This window comes from Pleurodeles waltl, chromosome 2_1, assembly GCF_031143425.1.
Source record: "Pleurodeles waltl isolate 20211129_DDA chromosome 2_1, aPleWal1.hap1.20221129, whole genome shotgun sequence".
In the NCBI taxonomy this organism is placed as follows: domain Eukaryota; kingdom Metazoa; phylum Chordata; class Amphibia; order Caudata; family Salamandridae; genus Pleurodeles; species Pleurodeles waltl.
The window spans coordinates 34979811-35000186 of NC_090438.1; the positions used below are offsets into that span (position 1 = coordinate 34979811).

At 48.5% G+C, this 20376-nt stretch overlaps 1 protein-coding gene across 13 annotated transcripts in view; it reads left to right on the forward strand.

The window, feature by feature from the left end:
* Positions 1-20376, forward strand: part of MED12 (mediator complex subunit 12) — a 786294-nt gene that overhangs the window by 633451 nt on the left and 132467 nt on the right. For 5 of the 13 annotated variants that reach the window (XM_069209253.1, XM_069209261.1, XM_069209285.1 and 2 more), the window contains one exon: positions 20176-20250. The exons of the other annotated variants lie outside the window; for them this stretch is intronic. In XM_069209253.1, the coding sequence (XP_069065354.1) occupies positions 20176-20250 (75 nt within the window). The remainder of the gene's footprint in view (positions 1-20175; positions 20251-20376) is intronic. 13 annotated transcript variants of the gene reach the window in all.

Consider the following 20376-nt stretch of genomic DNA (forward strand, 5'->3'; position numbering starts at 1 on the left):
AAAATTGCACTGTGTCCACTTTTGAAATAGCTATTTGTGAATAACTTGAAAAGTATACATGCAATTGAAATGATTCAAAGTTCCTAATGTACTTACCTGCAATACCTTTCAAACAAGATATTACATGTTAAATTTGAACCTGTGGTTCTTAAAAATAAACTAAGAAAAGATATTTTTCTATAACAAAACCTATTGGCTGGATTTGGCTCTGAGTGTGTGTACCTCATTTATTGCCTATGTGTATGTACAACAAATGCTTAACACTACTCCTTGGATAAGCCTACTGCTCGACCACACTACCACAAAATAGAGCATTAGTATTATCTCTTTTTGCCACTATCTTACCTCTAAGGGGAACCCTTGGACTCTGTGCATACTATTCCTTACTTTGAAATAGTGCATACAGAGCCAACTTCCTACATTGGTGGCAGCGGTGGGATACAAGACTTTGCATTTGCTGGACTACTCAGCCAATACCTGATCACACGACAAATTCCAAAATTGTCATTAGAAATTCATTTTTGCAATTTGAAAAGTTTTCTAAATTCTTAAAAGACCTGCTAGGGCCTTGTGTTAGATCCTGTTTAGCATTTCTTTTAGAGTTTAAAAGTTTGTAAAAGTTTGAATTAGATTCTAGAACCAGTTTTAGATTCTTAAAAAGTATTCCAACTTTTAGAAGCAAAATGTCTAGCACAGATGTGAATGTGGTGGAACTCGACACCACACCTTACCTCCATCTACAGATGAGAGAGCTAAGGTCACTCTGTAAACTAAAGAAAATAGCAATGGGCCCCAAACCTACCAAAGTACAGCTCCAGGAGCTTTTGGCAGAGTTTGAAAAGGCCAACCCCTCTGAGGATGGCAACTCAGAGGATGAAGATAGTGACTTGGAGGAAAATCCCCCCCCTCCAGTCCTACTTAGGGAGAGCAGGGCTTCTCAAGCCCTGACTCCACAAATAATAGTCAGAGATGCTGGTTCCCTCACAGGAGGGACCAACAACTCTGAAATCACTGAGGATAACTCCAGTGAAGAGGACATCCAGTTAGCCAGGATGGCCAAAAGATTGGCTTTGGAAAGACAGATCCTAGCCATAGAGAGGGAAAGACAAGAGATGGGCCTAGGACCCATCAATGGTGGCAGCAACATAAATAGGGTCAGAGATTCTCCTGACATGTTGAAAATCCCTAAAGGGATTGTAACTAAATATGAAGATGGTGATGACATCACCAAATGGTTCACAGCTTTTGAGAGGGCTTGTGTAACCAGAAAAGTGAACAAATCTCACTGGGGTGCTCTCCTTTGGGAAATGTTCACAGGAAAGTGTAGGGATAGACTCCTCACACTCTCTGGAAAAAATGCAGAATCTTATGACCTCATGAAGGGTACCCTGATTGAGGGCTTTGGATTCTCCACTGAGGAGTATAGGATTAGATTCAGGGGGGCTCAAAAATCCTCGAGCCAGACCTGGGTTGACTTTGTAGACTACTCAGTAAAAACACTAGATGGTTGGATTCAAGGCAGTGGTGTAAGTAATTATGATGGGCTGTACAATTTATTTGTGAAAGAACACCTGTTAAGTAATTGTTTCAATGATAAACTGCATCAACATCTGGTAGACCTAGGACCAATTTCTCCCCATGAATTGGGAAAGAAGGCGGACCATTGGGTCAAGACTAGGGTGTCCAAAACTTCCACAGGGGGTGACCAAAAGAAAGGGGTCACAAAACCTCCCCAGGGGAAAGGTGGTGAGACAGCCAAAAATAAAAATAGTAAAGAGTCTTCTACAGGCCCCCAAAAACCTGCACAGGAGGGTGGGCCCAGAGCCTCTTCACAAAACAATCCTGGGTACAAGGGTAAAAACTTTGATCCCAAAAAGGCCTGGTGTCGTAGCTGTAATCAGCCTGGACACCAAACTGGAGACAAGGCCTGTCCCAAGAAAGGTTCCACTCCAAACTCCACTCCAGGTAACACTGGAATGGCCAGTCTCCAAGTGGGATCAACAGTGTGCCCAGAGCAAATCAGGGTCCACACTGAAGCTACTCTAGTCTCTGAGGGTGGGGTGGATTTAGCCACACTAGCTGCCTGGCCGCCTAACATGCAAAAATACAGGCAGCAGCTCTTTATTAATGGGACAAGTGTAGAGGCCCTGAGGGATACAGGTGCCAGTGTCACCATGGTGACAGAGAAACTGGTTTCCCCTGGCCAATACCTGACTGGAAAAACTTATACAGTCACCAACGCTGACAATCAGACTAAAGCACATCCCATGGCAATGGTAACTTTAGAATGGGGAGGGGTCAATGGCCTGAAACAGGTGGTGGTCTCCTCAAACATCCCAGTAGACTGTCTGCTTGGAAATGACCTGGAGTCCTCAGCATGGGCTGAGGTAGAACTAAAAACCCATGCAGCCATGCTGGGTATCCCTGAACTGGTGTGTGTAAAAACAAGAGCACAATGCAAGGCACAGGGTGAAAAAGTAGAGCTGGAGTCTGGAAAAATGGCCCAGCCTACCAAGAGAAAAGGAAAGTCAGTTGGGAAACCAACTGCAACACAGTCAGAAAAAGAGAACCTCTCTTCTCAGGAAGAAGTTCTGCCCTCTGAGGGAACTGAGCCTTTGGAGCTTGAACCTTATCGGGTTGAGCTCTTAGGCCCAGGGGGACCCTCAAGGGAAGAGCTGTGTAAGGGACAAGAAACCTGTCCCTCTCTTGAAGGCCTTAGGCAGCAAGCTGCTGAAGAGTCCAAGGGCAAGAAAAATGGAACCCATAGGGTCTATTGGGAAGATGGACTCCTGTACACTGAGGCCAGAGACCCCAAACCTGGTGCCACTAGGAGAGTGGTAGTGCCTCAGTCGTTCAGAGAGTTTATTCTGACCTTAGCCCATGATATTCCCCTTGCTGGGCATTTGGGACAAACCAAGACGTGGGAGAGGTTAGTCAACCACTTCTACTGGCCCAATATGTCCCAGAAGGTTAAGGAGTTTTGCCTCTCCTGCCCCATCTGTCAATCCAGTGGTAAGACAGGTGGGCACCCAAAGGCCCCCCTCATTCCACTTCCAGTGGTGGGGGTCCCCTTTGAAAGAGTGGGTGTGGACATAGTTGGTCCACTGGAACCTCCCACAGCCTCAGGAAATATGTACATCCTAGTAGTAGTGGATCATGCTACTAGGTATCCTGAAGCTATTCCCCTTAGGTCGACTACTGCCCCTGCAGTAGCCAAGGCCCTCATTGGTATCTTTACCAGAGTGGGTTTCCCTAAGGAGGTGGTGTCTGACAGAGGTACCAACTTCATGTCAGCATACCTAAAACACATGTGGAATGAGTGTGGAGTGACTTAGAAATTCACTACACCATACCATCCACAAACTAATGGCTTAGTTGAGAGATTCAACAAGACATTAAAAGGCATGATCATGGGGCTCCCAGAAAAACTCAAAAGGAGATGGGATGTCCTCTTGCCATGTCTGCTTTTTGCTTACAGAGAGGTGCCACAGAAGGGAGTAGGATTCTCACCCTTTGAACTTCTGTTTGGTCACCCTGTAAGGGGACCACTTGCTCTTGTTAAAGAAGGCTGGGAGAGACCTCTTCATGAGCCTAAACAAGACATAGTGGACTATGTACTTGGCCTTCGCTCTAGAATGGCAGAGTACATGGAAAAGGCAACCAAAAACCTTGAGGCCAGCCAACAGCTCCAGAAGTTTTGGTATGACCAAAAGGCTGCACTGGTTGAGTTCCAACCAGGGCAGAAAGTCTGGGTTCTGGAGCCTGTGGCTCCCAGGGCACTCCAGGACAAATGGAGTGGCCCTTACCCAGTGCTAGAAAGGAAGAGTCAGGTCACCTACCTGGTGGACCTGGGCACAAGCAGGAGCCCCAAGAGGGTGATCCATGTGAACCGCCTTAAGCTCTTCCATGACAGGGCTGATGTGAATCTGTTGATGGTAACAGATGAGGATCAGGAGGCAGAGAGTGAACCTCTCCCTGATCTTCTGTCATCAGACCCAAAAGATGGCTCAGTAGATGGAGTGATCTACTCAGACACCCTCTCTGGCCAACAGCAAGCTGATTGTAGGAGAGTCCTACAACAGTTTCCTGAACTCTTCTCCCTAACCCCTGGTCAGACACACCTGTGTACCCATGATGTGGACACAGGAGACAGCATGCCTGTCAAAAACAAAATTTTTAGACAGTCTGACCATGTTAAGGAAAGCATCAAGGTGGAAGTCCACAAGATGCTGGAATTGGGAGTAATTGAGCGCTCTGACAGCCCCTGGGCTAGCCCAGTGGTCTTAGTCCCCAAACCTCACACCAAAGATGGAAAGAAAGAGATGAGGTTTTGTGTGGACTACAGAGGGCTCAACTCTGTCACCAAGACAGATGCTCATCCAATTCCTAGAGCTGATGAGCTCATAGACAAATTAGGTGCTGCCAAATTCTTAAGTACCTTTGACTTGACAGCAGGGTACTGGCAAATAAAAATGGCACCTGGAGCAAAAGAGAAAACAGCATTCTCCACGCCTGATGGGCATTATCAGTTTACTGTTATGCCCTTTGGTTTAAAGAATGCCCCTGCCACCTTCCAAAGGTTGGTGAATCAAGTCCTTGCTGGTTTGGAGTCCTTTAGCACAGCTTATCTTGATGATATTGCTGTCTTTAGCTCCACCTGGCAGGATCACCAGGTCCACCTGAAGAAGGTTTTGAAGGCTCTGCAATCTGCAGGCCTCTCTATCAAGGCATCCAAATGCCAGATAGGGCAGGGAACTGTGGTTTACTTGGGCCACCTTGTAGGTGGAGGCCAAGTTCAGCCACTCCAACCCAAGATCCAGACTATTCTGGACTGGGTAGCTCCAAAAACCCAGACTCAAGTCAGGGCATTCCTTGGCTTGACTGGGTATTACAGGAGGTTTGTGAAGGGATATGGATCCATTGTGACAGCCCTCACTGAACTCACCTCCAAGAAAATTCCCAAGAAAGTGAACTGGACTGTGGAATGCCAACAGGCCTTTGACACCCTGAAACAAGCAATGTGCTCAGCACCAGTTCTAAAAGCTCCAGATTATTCTAAGCAGTTCATTGTGCAGACAGATGCCTCTGAACATGGGATAGGGGCAGTTTTGTCCCAAACAAATGATGATGGCCTTGACCAGCCTGTTGCTTTCATTAGCAGGAGGTTACTCCCCAGGGAGCAGCGTTGGAGTGCCATTGAGAGGGAGGCCTTTGCTGTGGTTTGGTCCCAGAAGAAGCTGAGACCATACCTCTTTGGGACTCACTTCCTAGTTCAAACTGACCACAGACCTCTCAAATGGCTGATGCAAATGAAAGGTGAAAATCCAAAACTGTTGAGGTGGTCCATCTCCCTACAGGGAATGGACTTTATAGTGGAACACAGACCTGGGACTGCCCATGCCAATGCAGATGGCCTTTCCAGGTTCTTCCACTTAGAAAATGAAGACTCTCTTGGGAAAGGTTAGTCTCATCCTCTTACGTTTGGGGGGGGGTTGTGTAAGGAAATGCCTCCTTGGCATGGTTGCCCCCTGACTTTTTGCCTTTGCTGATGCTATGTTTACAATTGAAAGTGTGCTGAGGCCTGCTAACCAGGCCCCAGCACCAGTGTTCTTTCCCTAACCTGTACTTTTGTATCCACAATTGGCAGACCCTGGCATCCAGATAAGTCCCTTGTAACTGGTACTTCTAGTACCAAGGGCCCTGATGCCAAGAAAGGTCTCTAAGGGCTGCAGCATGTCTTATGCCACCCTGGAGACCTCTCACTCAGCACAGACACACTGCTTGCCAGCTTGTGTGTGCTAGTGAGGACAAAACGAGTAAGTCGACATGGCACTCCCCTCAGGGTGCCATGCCAGCCTCTCACTGCCTATGCAGTATAGGTAAGACACCTCTCTAGCAGGCCTTACAGCCCTAAGGCAGGGTGCACTATACCATAGGTGAGGGTACCAGTGCATGAGCACTGTACCCCTACAGTGTCTAAGCAAAACCTTAGACATTGTAAGTGCAGGGTAGCCATAAGAGTATATGGTCTGGGAGTCTGTCAAAAACGAACTCCACAGCTCCATAATGGCTACACTGAATACTGGGAAGTTTGGTATCAAACCTCTCAGCACAATAAATGCACACTGATGCCAGTGTACATTTTATTGCAAAATACACCCCAGAGGGCACCTTAGAGGTGCCCCCTGAAACTTAACCGACTATCTGTGTAGGCTGACTAGTTCCAGCAGCCTGCCACACTAGAGACATGTTGCTGGCCCCATGGGGAGAGTGCCTTTGTCACTCTGAGGCCAGTAACAAAGCCTGCACTGGGTGGAGATGCTAACACCTCCCCCAGGCAGGAGCTGTAACACCTGGCGGTGAGCCTCAAAGGCTCACCCCTTTGTCACAGCACCGCAGGACACTCCAGCTAGTGGAGTGGCCCGCCCCCTCCGGCCCCGGCCCCCACTTTTGGCGGCAAGGCCGGAGAAAATAATGAGAATAACAAGGAGGAGTCACTGGCCAGTCAGGACAGCCCCTAAGGTGTCCTGAGCTGAGGTGACTCTAACTTTTAGAAATCCTCCATCTTGCAGATGGAGGATTCCCCCAATAGGGTTAGGATTGTGACCCCCTCCCCTTGGGAGGAGGCACAAAGAGGGTGTACCCACCCTCAGGGCTAGTAGCCATTGGCTACTAACCCCCCAGACCTAAACACGCCCTTAAATTTAGTATTTAAGGGCTACCCTGAACCCTAGAAAATCAGATTCCTGCAACAACAACAAGAAGGACTGCCCAGCTGAAAACCCCTGCAGAGGAAGACCAGAAGACAACAACTGCCTTGGCTCCAGAAACTCACCGGCCTGTCTCCTGCCTTCCAAAGAACTCTGCTCCAGCGACGCCTTCCAAAGGGACCAGCGACCTCTGAATCCTCTGAGGACTGCCCTGCTTCGACGACGACAAGAAACTCCCGAGGACAGCGGACCTGCTCCAAAAAGACTGCAACTTTGTTTCAAGAAGCAGCTTTAAAGAACCCTGCAACTCCCCGCAAGAAGCGTGAGACTTGCAACACTGCACCTGGCGACCCCGACTCGGCTGGTGGAGAACCAACACCTCAGGGAGGACCCCCGGACTACTCTCCGACTGTGAGTACCAAAACCTGTCCCCCCTGAGCCCCCACAGCGCCGCCTGCAGAGGGAATCCCGAGGCTTCCCCTGACCGCGACTCTCTGAAACCTAAGTCCCGACGCCTGGAAAAGACCCTGCACCCGCAGCCCCCAGGACCTGAAGGACCGGACTTTCACTGCAGAAGTGACCCCCAGGAGTCCCTCTCCCTTGCCCAAGTGGAGGTTTCCCCGAGGAAGCCCCCCCTTGCCTGCCTGCAGCGCTGAAGAGATCCCTTGATCTCTCATTGACTTACATTGCGAACCCGACGCTTGTTCTAACACTGCACCCGGCCGCCCCCGCGCCGCTGAGGGTGAAATTTCTGTGTGGGCTTGTGTCCCCCCCCGGTGCCCTACAAAACCCCCCTGGTCTGCCCTCCGAAGACGCGGGTACTTACCTGCAAGCAGACCGGAACCGGGGCACCCCCTTCTCTCCATTATAGCCTATGCGTTTTGGGCACCACTTTGAACTCTGCACCTGACCGGCCCTGAGCTGCTGGTGTGGTAACTTTGGGGTTGCTCTGAACCCCCAACGGTGGGCTACCTTGGACCAAGAACTGAACCCTGTAAGTGTCTTACTTACCTGGTAAAACTAACAAAAACTTACCTCCCCCAGGAACTGTGAAAATTGCACTAAGTGTCCACTTTTAAAATAGCTATTTGTGAATAACTTGAAAAGTATACATGCAATTGAAATGATTCAAACTTCCTAATGTACTTACCTGCAATACCTTTCAAACAAGATATTACATGTTAAATTTGAACCTGTGGTTCTTAAAATAAACTAAGAAAAGATATTTTTCTATACAAAACCTATTGGCTGGATTTGTCTCTGAGTGTGTGTACCTCATTTATTGTCTATGTGTATGTACAACAAATGCTTAACACTACTCCTTGGATAAGCCTACTGCTCGACCACACTACCACAAAATAGAGCATTAGTATTATCTCTTTTTGCCACTATCTTACCTCTAAGGGGAACCCTTGGACTCTGTGCATACTATTCCTTACTTTGAAATAGTGCATACAGAGCCAACTTCCTACACTGCTTACCAGCTTGTGTGTGCTAGTGAGAACAAAATGAGTAAGTCGACATGGCACTCCCCTCAGGGTGCCATGCCAGCCTCTCACTGCCTATGCAGTATAGGTAAGACACCCCTCTAGCAGGCCTTACAGCCCTAAGGCAGGGTGCACTATACCATAGGTGAGGGTACCAGTGCATGAGCACTGTGCACCTACAGTGTCTAAGCAAAACCTTAGACATTGTAAGTGCAGGGTAGCCATAAGAGTATATGGTCTGGGAGTCTGTTTTACACGAACTCCACAGCACCATAATGGCTACACTGAAAACTGGGAAGTTTGGTATCAAACTTCTCAGCACAATAAATGCACACTGATGCCAGTGTACATTTTTTTGTAAAATACACCACAGAGGGCACCTTAGAGGTGCCCCCTGAAACTTAACCGACTATCTGTGTAGGCTGACTGGTTCCAGCAGCCTGCCACACTAGGGACATGTTGCTGGCCCCATGGGGAGAGTGCCTTTGTCACTCTGAGGCCAGTAACAAAGCCTGCACTGGGTGGAGATGCTAACACCTCCCCCAGGCAGGAGCTGTAACACCTGGCGGTGAGCCTCAAAGGCTCACCCCTTTGTCACAGCACCGCAGGGCACTCCAGCTAGTGGAGTTGCCCGCCCCCTCCGGCCCCGGCCCCCACTTTTGGCGGCAAGGCCGGAGAAAATAATGAGAATAACAAGGAGGAGTCACTGACCAGTCAGGACAGCCCCTAAGGTGTCCTGAGCTGAGGTGACTCTAACTTTTAGAAATCCTCCATCTTGCAGATGGAGGATTCCCCCAATAGGATTAGGGATGTGACCCCCTCCCCTTGGGAGGAGGCACAAAGAGGGTGTACCCACCCTCAGGGCTAGTAGCCATTGGCTACTAACCCCCCAGACCTAAACACGCCCTTAAATTTAGTATTTAAGGGCTTCCCTGAACCTAAAGATTTAGATTCCTGCAACAACAAGAAGAAGGAATGCCTAGCTGAAAACCCCTGCAGAGGAAGACCAGAAGACAACAACTGCCTTGGCTCCAGAAACTCACCGGCCTGTCTCCTGCCTTCCAAAGAACTCTGCTCCAGCGACGCCTTACAAAGGGACCAGCGACCTCTGAATCCTCTGAGGACTGCCCTGCTTCGACGACGACAAGAAACTCCAGAGGACAGCGGACCTGCTCCAAAAAGACTGCAACTTTATCCAAAGGAGCAGCTTTAAAGAACCCTGCAATCTCCCCGCAAGAAGCGCGAGACTTGCAACACTGCACCCGGCGACCCCGACTCGGCTGGTGGAGAACCAACACCTCAGGGAGGACCCCCGGACTACTCTACGACTGTGAGTACCAAAACCTGTCCCTCCTGAGCCCCCACAGCGCCGCCTGCAGAGGGAATCCCGAGGCTTCCCCTGACCGCGACTCTCTGAAATCTAAGTCCAGACGCCTGGAAAAGACCCTGCACCCGCAGCCCCCAGGACCTGAAGGACCGGACTTTCACTGCAGAAGTGACCCCCAGGAGTCCCTCTCCCTTGCCCAAGTGGAGGTTTCCCCGAGGAAGCCCCCCTTGCCTGCCTGCAGCGCTGAAGAGATCCCTTGATCTCTCATTGACTTCCATTGCGAACCCGACGCTTGTTCTAACACTGCACCCGGCCGCCCCCGCGCCGCTGAGGGTGAAATTTCTGTGTGGGCTTGTGTCCCCCCCGGTGCCCTACAAAACCCCCCTGGTCTGCCCTCCGAAGACGCGGGTACTTACCTGCTGGCAGACTGGAACCGGGGCACCCCCTTCTCTCCATTGAAGCCTATGCGTTTTGGGCACCACTTTGAACTCTGCACCTGACCGGCCCTGAGCTGCTGGTGTGGTAACTTTGGGGTTGCTCTGAACCCCCAACGGTGGGCTTCCTTGGACCAAGAACTGAACCCTGTAAGTGTCTTACTTACCTGGTAAAACTACCAAAAACTTACCTCCCCCAGGAACTGTGAAAATTGCACTAAGTGTCCACTTTTAAAATAGCTATTTGTGAATAACTTGAAAAGTATACATGCAATTGAAATGATTCAAAGTTCCTAATGTACTTACCTGCAATACCTTTCAAACAAGATATTACATGTTAAATTTGAACCTGTGGTTCTTAAAATAAACTAAGAAAAAATATTCTTCTATAACAAAACCTATTGGCTGGATTTGTCTCTGAGTGTGTGTACCTCATTTATTGTCTATGTGTATGTACAACAAATGCTTAACACTACTCCTTGGATAAGCCTACTGCTCGACCACACTACCACAAAATAGAGCATTAGTATTATCTCTTTTTACCACTATTTTACCTCTAAGGGGAACCCTTGGACTCTGTGCATGCTATTCCTTACTTTGAAATAGCACATACAGAGCCAACTTCCTACAGTATACATTGTGCATTGGATCCGACTCCATGTTACATTGGTTTTTTCCTCATTGGGTTTGACGTGCACTGAGTGGGCTCATAGTTCAATCTTTTCTCCGCAGTCTTGTCGTATCCTGTTGGTGTCTAGTCTTTTAATTTGGCTCCTTGAGCTCTTTCATTATGGGTTTTTGCCTCGAGGACCAGAGTCACCAAAAATGCTCAGGGTCCTAGTCGCATCAGTGGACCAACACTGTTTCCGACTTAACATCGCCTGAGACTACCGCCATGGGAGATGAAATGCATACTGTTCCAATATTGTCCTCAATCCATGCTAAATACCCATGGACTGACCAGCACCAGGCATGCAATCTGCCTCTCCCACACCTCCACCTGCTCCTCGTGCCTCACTTTACTCGAATACTCGTCAGTACCTGAGGGAACAATTTGGGGCGCAGAGCACTAGACCGTTCTGGTACCCCAGACAGCTTCAGTGAGGAAGATCTCCTCATTGCCCAGCAAGAGGAAGCCGATCCCTTGGGGCCCCCCCTGTGCATAAGAATAGGCCAGCCCTCAGCCTCTTTCACTGATCTAATCTGAAGACGACCAGCCTGACGGCATTCATTTGGTGCCTAATGCTGGGCCGTTGATCAAAGCCATGTTGAAGATTGTGAGTATACCAGCAGCTCAGGGTCCCCATGTGGGTCTTTCTTACTGCACTGCACACAGGCAGTCTCTACTGCACCCCTACTCTGCTCCTTCCATCTTACTTGCCATTCCTACTTGAATGGAGAATGTGTGTCTAGACAGCTGTAATGTTGAAATAAGTTCAGGCGCTGCAAGATGTAAGAGACCATCAAATGATTAGATCTCACAGGATTCCTCCTGTGGGAGGTCCCTCTTTGGTTTTTGCAGCATCATATAATGTCCCCCTCCTAACGGTGGCCATCATTGTCACCCCAGAGAGAGAGGATGGAATGGGGGCAAGCGAGAGAGTGGCTGTGAGGCAGGGGAGGGAAGAGAGGGAGAACGACCAGATCAAACCCTTGGAAAACAACGCAATCAAAGTGCCATTCTTTTAGACAAAGTGGCTACAGGATTCTTCCTTTCTGAATAACCTTCGTATAGGGCAGTATTTAAAGGTATTTTCCCTGATGGGCTAGTGTGGTGTGAAGTTAAGCTGGGGTAACCATCTGCTTTTTAGTTTCCCACCCTGCCCGCCACAGTCTCATGCTTTAAAGAGGTTCATGCTGCAGTTTATGGTGTTCTCTCCATTTGCCAGCTTTCCTTTCCATCCTAGGTACAGATGGACCTTCGAGTGAGCATGCACTGACATAAAAGAACCTGCGCTGCATTTCATCTTGCACCTGCCTTGTCTCAGCACCTTCCAATAGGATATCACTCTGATAAAGCGTTTATTTAGTTTGGGCAGTTATTTTCCTCTATGCTCAGTGGGCGCGTGTGCTCTGGCAGATGACAGCAAACAGAAGCCTTTATGGAGGGACAGAGATGGGCTGACTGTTTCCAGGGTGGTGGATCTATGACATTGGCTCCCTAGTAGGTTGTGACACCAACTAAAGGCTTTCACGAGAAGATGATTCTTTGAGTGGTCACATGTAGGTCAAAGCTCCAATGGAAGGGGTACACTGGCTGCTTATATGGGGAGCTTAGTTCTCCATGGAGTTGCATCTGATTAAGAAAAACTATAGTCCTAAAGAATGGAGGGGCTTTGTCCGCTTGCCATCTGGTGGCACTATATGCCTAGGATGTTCCAAATTTGATGAGTTAAAACATAGATCTTCATTTCTTTCAAGGGTGAAGTTGTACAATGCGAATGATCAATAGAAGGTTTCGTCTCTTCGACCATGAAGATACATTAGATTGTCTCTCCAAAGGCCAGCTGTGATGAGCATATTGGTACTATCCCCTTGATAATTATGTGCTATAGATCGAGCATCTAGGGGATTGTACGGGTGGTCACTGCAGATGCACATGCCAGTGTTTGGCTGGAACTGCCGGATGAAAAATAGAGTTGTCTCTGCTACTTGCTGCCATACAGCGAAACTGCAGAGGGACCCACTCAGCTCTCCCTTTACTAGTCAGATAATCCAGACCCTTGCAGAGCCCCAACAGTCATATCATCTACATGTGTTGTGCCAAGACACTCTTGGCCCTGCAATTCATCTTTATCATAGGAAGATCTTGTGTTGTAAGTGGCAATAGGGTATGGCACCTGTGGGCCGTATAATCAGAAAATCTCTGAAATTAAAAAGTAGATTGCTTTGACCCCTAAACCATAATTGATAATGAAGCCAGATGCTGGTTGGGATGGACACACAGCAGTTTGGACCAGGTAACTTGCTGATCTCTTGTCTAGTCTGAGTAGGCTACAGTGAGATAGCACAGGCAGTCACTGTGGGTGGTCGAGGCTGTTTGCTGTTTTGTAGAATGTACAGCTTCTGAGTGAGTAGCTCATTGAGATTCTATTTTAAGCGGTTTTACAATTCTGCCTTCCGAGGCACAGTTTATCACAGTGTGATAATGCCTGTGCCTCTTGGGTTTACATTTGAAAGCCAGAAGAGTCCCAGGGTGAGCTTTTACCCAAAGGAACGTCCTTCTATTAAGCACACTGGTTGTCTGGGTCTGGTGTTTATCAGATTCTCTTCCCAGCTGTGAGGTGCTAGTGTCATCAAGGCTGTCTCATTTTGTAGCAAGCGTTCTTTTCCACATTCTCCCGGGGCAACCCAGTAAGACATTCTTTTCCCGGCTTCATTCTGCCCCCAGGAAGTCTTCCATGTTGGCCAAGTACAGGTTCCCTCTGGATGATATTTGTATACTCTGTGTTGCTTTAACTATATGGGTCTGTATTGCTCCCCTTCACCAGAGCTGCTTGACGGAGAAACCTTCACTACAGAGTACTCTGCAGAACTGGACACGTCTGCCAATCCGCTGGGGAGCCCTCTGCCAGTGACAAACTCTTCCTCATTGCACTTGAGCATGGGTGAGGTCACACCACCGCTCATACGGCAGCGTTTTGTAGCACGAGGAGGAGCTCACCCTACCACTATTGTATCTGTGTGGAGTGGGACTCCCTGTGAAAGGAGCTCCCATGGCCAGCATTCTAGAGTGCCGTGAAAGAACTCACTTTGCAAGGATTATATAAAGCACTAAGTCAGGACCCTCTCGCTACTGATTTTTTTAGTGCTTTGAAAGAAGCTCACCCTGCTAGCACTCTAAGCACTGTGGCAGGAAGTCACTCTGCCAGCACTCTATAGAGCAAGGGGTGTAACAGGAGCCTCACTTCCAGATTTCTCCAGCAGCACCTCGGGGAGGAGCTCACACTGCCAGCATCATATAGCGCTTGGGAGGATGTCACGTTGCTGGAGTTCCAAAACTCACTTGAAGGAGATTATGCTGCCTGCATCTGCATCCTGTAGCAGTAGAAGGAGGTGTACTCTGCTGCTATTCTCTTGCACTATGAATGAGCGCACAGTCTGCAGTCTATCAACGGCAGCACTGCATAGTGTACAACCAAGTGCTCACGTCATCTTTCAGTAGCACAGTGGGAGAAGCTCACACTGCTAGCATTCTATAGCGCTGTGGAAAATTATGGCATTGCACAGTTCTCTATCGCTACGTTAGGCGTTCACTCTGAAGTAGTTTCTGTAGCATGAAGCACTATGCGAAAAGATGGCACTGTAGTAGTCTATTGATATATGTCAATATTAAACAAAAATACACTGTTCCAAAAATAATGTAAGAAAAAGAAACATCGCCAGGCACTTCTATATATAGGAGCCAAAACCCTCACACATCTTATTAGATGTCATGCTTCATCATAGGGTGGCTCCTCGTCAGACTGGTGCTGCAATATCTGACGGGCCCCGCAGGGGGCTCTTTGCCGGAGATCCTAGCTGATGGTATGTGCCACGGTGAAGAGCACGCAGGAATAGACTCAAACCTACAGGCAAAGACGAAGAACAAACAGGAGAGAAAAGACTCATTTCTTATTTCGCTCTGATTTTCCAATACTTGGTACAGTTTCAATTGAGTTTATAAATACATCCAGAAGTTATTGTTGTTTTTGGTCCTGAAGAAGCACCATATGATCCGATTGGACTAGTGTGAGGCGCGAAACATGTTGGCCTTTCTTGGTGGAAGCAAGTTCCTTCCACCCTGTTTTCAGTAGAGCGTGGGTGCATTATTTCCTGTTTGCTCTGCATTGTTTTTTTAACCTTGACCAGGATCCTGCCATATTCAATAAACCATGGTTTGGAGGTTCCTGAGGCAATTTTAATTTTCCTGTCTTTTCTCTCCTGTTTGTTCTTCGTCTTTGCCTGTAGGTTTGAGTCTATTCCTGCGTGCTCTTCACCGTGGCACATACCATCAGCTAAGATCTCCGTCAAAGAGCCCCCCTGCGGGGCCCGTCAGATATTGCAGCACCAGTCTGACGAGGAGCCACCCTATGATGAAGCATGACATCTAATAAGATGTGTGAGGGTTTTGGCTCCTATATATAGAAGTGCCTGGCGATGTTTCTTTTTCTTACATTATTTTTGGAACAGTGTATTTTTGTTTAATATTGAGATTGGTAGGGAGAGTATACACTGGACTATTGATTCTCCCTGTCCCTTCTTCTTTGCAGTGGATAGCACTGCAAAGGAGGCCACAATGCCAGTACTTTATAGCACTTTCAAGGAGCTGTCAATGCCAATGCTTACAGCACTGTGAAGTAAATCACTACCAGTGTTTTACAGCACTGTGAGGGATCTCGCACTGCCAGCATCTTATAGCAGTGTGAGAAAGCTCTTACTGTATTGTATAGCACTTTCAAGGAGCTGCCAGTGCCAATATTGCATAGCACTTTCGAGGAGCTGCCAGTGCCAATATTGTATAGCACTTTCAAGGAGCTGCCAGTGCCAATATTGCATAGCACTTTCAAGGAGCTGCCAGTGCCAATATTGCATAGCACTTTCAAGGAGATGTCAATGCCAGTACTTTAAAGTACTGTGAAGGAACCCACTGCCAGTATTTTATAGCACTGTGAGGGATCTCACCCTGCTAGCATCTTACAGCATTGTGAAGAAGCTCTAACCATATCTTACAGCACTGTGAAGGAGCTCACACAGGCAGTATTTGACAGCACTGTGGAGGAACTCACACTGCCAGTGTATTAAATCATTGTGGAGGAGCTCACTCAGCCAGTATCCTAAAGTACTGTGGAAAAGCTGACACTGCCAGTATCCTACAGTACTGTTGATGAGGTCAGACTGGCAGTATCCTGCAGCATTGTGGAGGAGCTCACACTGCCAGTATCTTACAGCTGCGTTAGTGATCTCACACTGCTAGTATCTTACAGAAGTGTAAGGAACCTCTAACTGTATCCTACAGTACTGTGGAGGAACTCACACTGCCTTTATCATACAGCACTTTAGAGGAGCTCAGACCGCCAGTATCTTACAGCACTGTGAAAGAGCATACACTGCCAGTGTATTACATCACTGCGGAGGTGCTCAGACTGCCAGTATCCTACTGTGCTGTGGAAGAACTCAGACTGCCAGTATATTACATCACTATGGAGGAGCTCACACTGCCAGTATCCTACAGTTCTGTAGAGGAGCCCACACTGCCAGTATCCTACAGTTCTGTAGAAGAGCTCATACTGCCTGTATCCTATGGTACTGTAGAGGAGCCCACACTGCCTGTATCCTACAGTACTGTGTAGGAGCTCAGACTGCCAGTACATTACACAACTGTGGAGAAGCTCACACTGCCAGTATATTACATCACTGAGGAGGAACTCCCACTGCCAGCATCTTAAAGTACTGTGGAGGAGCTCAGACCTTCAACATCCTACATCACTGTGAGGTAGCTCACACTGCCAGTGTCTTAGATCACTGTGGAAGAGCTCACACTGTCAGTATTTTACAGCAGTGTTGAGGTGCTCACGTTGCCACTATTATAGCATCGTGGGGAGCTCACACTTCCCGTATCCTGCAGCACTGTGAAAGAGCTCACGCTGCCAGTATCTTCCAGCAGTGTGATGAAGCTCTGACTTTATCCTACTGTACTGTGCAGGAGCTCACACTGCCAGTATATTTCATCACTGTGGAGGGGCTCACACTGCCTTTATCTTACAGCAGTGTGGTGGAGCTCAGACTATCAGTATCTTCCATCACTGTGTAGGAGCTCACACTGCCAGTATCTTCCATCACTGTGTAGGAGCTCACACTGCCAGTATATTTCATCACTGTGGAGGGGCTCACACTGCCTTTATCTTACAGCAGTGTGGTGGAGCTCAGACTATCAGTATCTTCCATCACTGTGTAGGAGCTCACACTGCCAGTATATTACATCACTGTGGAGGGGCTCACACTGCCTCTATCTTATAGTATTGTGGTGGAGCTCAGACTATCAGTATCTTCCATCACTGTGAAGGAGCACACATTGTCAGCATCCTACAGCACTATGAAGGAGCTCACACTGCCAGAATCTTACAGCGCTGTGGAGGAGTGCTCACTGCAGTACTCTACAGCACTGTGAAAGATCTCATACTGCCAGTATCCTACAGTACTGTTCAGGAGCTCACACTACCAGTATCTTACAGCACGGTGGAAGAGCTCACACTGCCAGTATCTCACAGCACTCTGGAGGAGCTCAGACTGCCAGTATTTTACAGCACTGTGGAGGAACGCTCACTGCCTGTATCCTACAGTACTATCATGGTGCTCACACGGCCAGTATCCTACAGCACTGTGGAGAAGCTCATACTGCCTGTATCCTGCAGTACTGTAGAGGAGCCCACACAGCCAGTATCCTACAGCACTGTAGAAGCTCATACTGCTTGTATCCTACAGCACTGTAGAGGAGCCCACACTGCCAGTATCCTACAGCACTGTGGAGGAGCTCACACTGCCAGTAGCTTACAGCACTACGGAGGTTCTCGTACTGCCAGTATCTTACAGCACTGTGGAGGGCTCAGACTGCCAGTATCCTACAGCACTGTGATGGAGCACACACTGCCAGTATCCTACAGCACTGTGATGGAGCACACACTGCCAGGATCCTACAGCACTGTGATGGAGCACACACTGCCAGGATCCTACAGCACTGCGAGGGAGCACACACTGCCAGTATCCTACAGCACTGTGGAGGAGCTCACTCAGCCAGGATCCTACAGCACTGTGAAGGAGCTCAGATTGTCAGTATCTTACAGCATTGTTGAGGAGCACAGACTGCCAGTATCCTACAGCACTGTGAAGAAGCTCACACTGCTAGTATCATACAGCACTGCGATGGAGCACACACTCCCAGGATCCTACAGCACTGCGAGGGAGCACACACTGCCCGGATCCTACAGCACTGCGAGGGAGCACACACTGCCCGCATCCTACAGCACTGCAAGGGAGCACACACTGCCAATATCCTACAGCACTGTGGAGGAGCTCAGACTGCCAGTATCTCACAGCACTGTGGAGAAGCTCACACTGCTAGTATCGTACAGCACTGCGATGGAGCACACACTACCAGGATCCTACAGCACTGCGAGGGAGCACACACTGCCCGCATCCTACAGCACTGCAAGAGAGCACACACTGCCAATATCCTACAGCACTGTGGAGGAGCTCAGACTGCCAGTATCTCACAGCACTGTGGAGAAGCTCACACTGCTAGTATCGTACAGCACTGCGATGGAGCACACACTACCAGGATCCTACAGCACTGCGAGGGAGCACACACTGCCCGCATCCTACAGCACTGCAAGAGAGCACACACTGCCAATATCCTACAGCACTGTGGAGGAGCTCAGACTGCCAGTATCTCACAGCACTGTGGAGAAGCTCAGACTGCCAGTATCTCACAGCACTGTGGAGGAGCACAGACTACCAGTATCTCACAGCACTGTGAAGGAGCTCACACTGCCAGTATCTCACAGCACTGTGGAGGAGCTCATACTACCAGTATCTCACAGCACTGTGGAGGCGCTCATACTGCCAGTATCTCACAGCTGTGGAGGAGCTCAGACTGCCAGTATCTCACAGCACTGTGGAGGAGCTCATACTACCAGTGTATCACAGCACTGTGGAGGAGCTCATACTACCAGTGTATCACAGCACTGTGGAGGTGCTCAGACTGCCAGTATCTCACAGCACTGTGGAGGAGCTCAGACTGCCAGTATCTCACAGCACTGTGGAGGCGCTCAGACTGCCAGTATCTCACAGCACTGTGGAGGCGCTCAGACTGCCAGTATCTCACAGCACTGTGAAGGCGCTCAGACTGCCAGTATCTCACAGCACTGTGGAGGAGCTCAGACTGCCAGTATCTCACAGCACTGTGGAGACGCTAAGAACTGCCAGTATCTCACAGCACTGTGGAGGATCGCTCATTGCCAGTATCCTACAGTACCGTGAGTGGGCTCACATTGAGATAGCTCACACCTTGTGTATTTTAAGGCACTGTGAAGAATCTCACAACAGTATTTTTTAACACTGTAGAGGAGCTCACACTGCCAGTATTTTTAAGCACTGTGGAGGTTCTCCCAATGTCAGTATAGTGCAACCCTGTGAAGAAGTTCACACCAATAGCACCGTTAGGAAACTGACACTGAGTATTTTATAGCAGTGTGGAGGAGCTGATTGTGCCAGAAACTTACAGCACTGTGAAGAAGCTCACAATGCCAGTATTGAATAGCACTGCCAAGGAGCTCATACTGACAGTATCTTACTGCACTGAGGAGCTCACACACTCATTTTTGTAAGTACTGTGAAAGAGTTCAGCATTTTGATAGAGCTCACACTGCCAGTATTTTATAGACCTGTGAAGCAGCTCACACTGCAGTATTTTAAGACCCAGTGAAGGAGCTCACAATGTAAGTATCTTACAGCGCTGTGAGGAGGGTCACATTGCACATATAAGGCAGTATGGAGGAGCTCACACCACCAGTATCTACAGCATTATGAAGGAGCATACTCTGTCAGTATCTTGCATTACATTGAGGACACTCATGTTGACAGTATTTTATAGCACTGCGAAGGAGCTCACCATGTGTTTTTGCTGTGTGAAGGGGCTCCCAGTGGCAGTATAATACATCAGTATCAAGAAGCTCACGCTGCCAGTATCTTACAGCATTGTGAATGAGCTCACATTGCCAGTATTTCATAGCACTGGAAGGAGCTCACAATGCAAGATTTTATTGCACTGTGAAGGAACTAACCGTGCCAGTATCTTATACTGTGAAGGAGCTTTCACTGCCAGTATCTTACAGCACTGCGAAGGAGCTCACACTGGCAGTGTTTTACAGCAGTGTGAAGGTACTTTATTGCATTAAGGAAGTGCTTACACCACCACTATCTTACAGCATTGTGAAGGAGCTAACACTGCCAGTCTTTTACTTCCTTGTGGACATGCTCGCGCTACCAGTATCTTTATAGCACTGTGCAGAAACTTACACTTCCAACTTTCTTCTTAATTAAGTCCGATAGAAGTAGTGCGTTCCCAAGGCTGGCACTCCATCACTTCCTGACGAGAGCTTGCACTGCAGTAGTGTTAGCAGTGCCAATAAGAAGCTCTCATTGCTGTGGTCGTGACTGCATGTCTTTGTCCTTTTCAGCATGGGCAGGGAATGATGGCACATCCTATCCGTCAGATGACCCCCACACACTCATATGGAGCCATGCCCCCTCAGGTGAGTGGTATGTTTGTTGTGTTCCAGGTTTGTAGAGGGGGATAGAGGGCAGGAAACTTTCTCTTCCACCTTTTCCCTTCCACCCACCCTGTTGTTAGAACATGTCTGTGTTGGTGTGATCCTAGT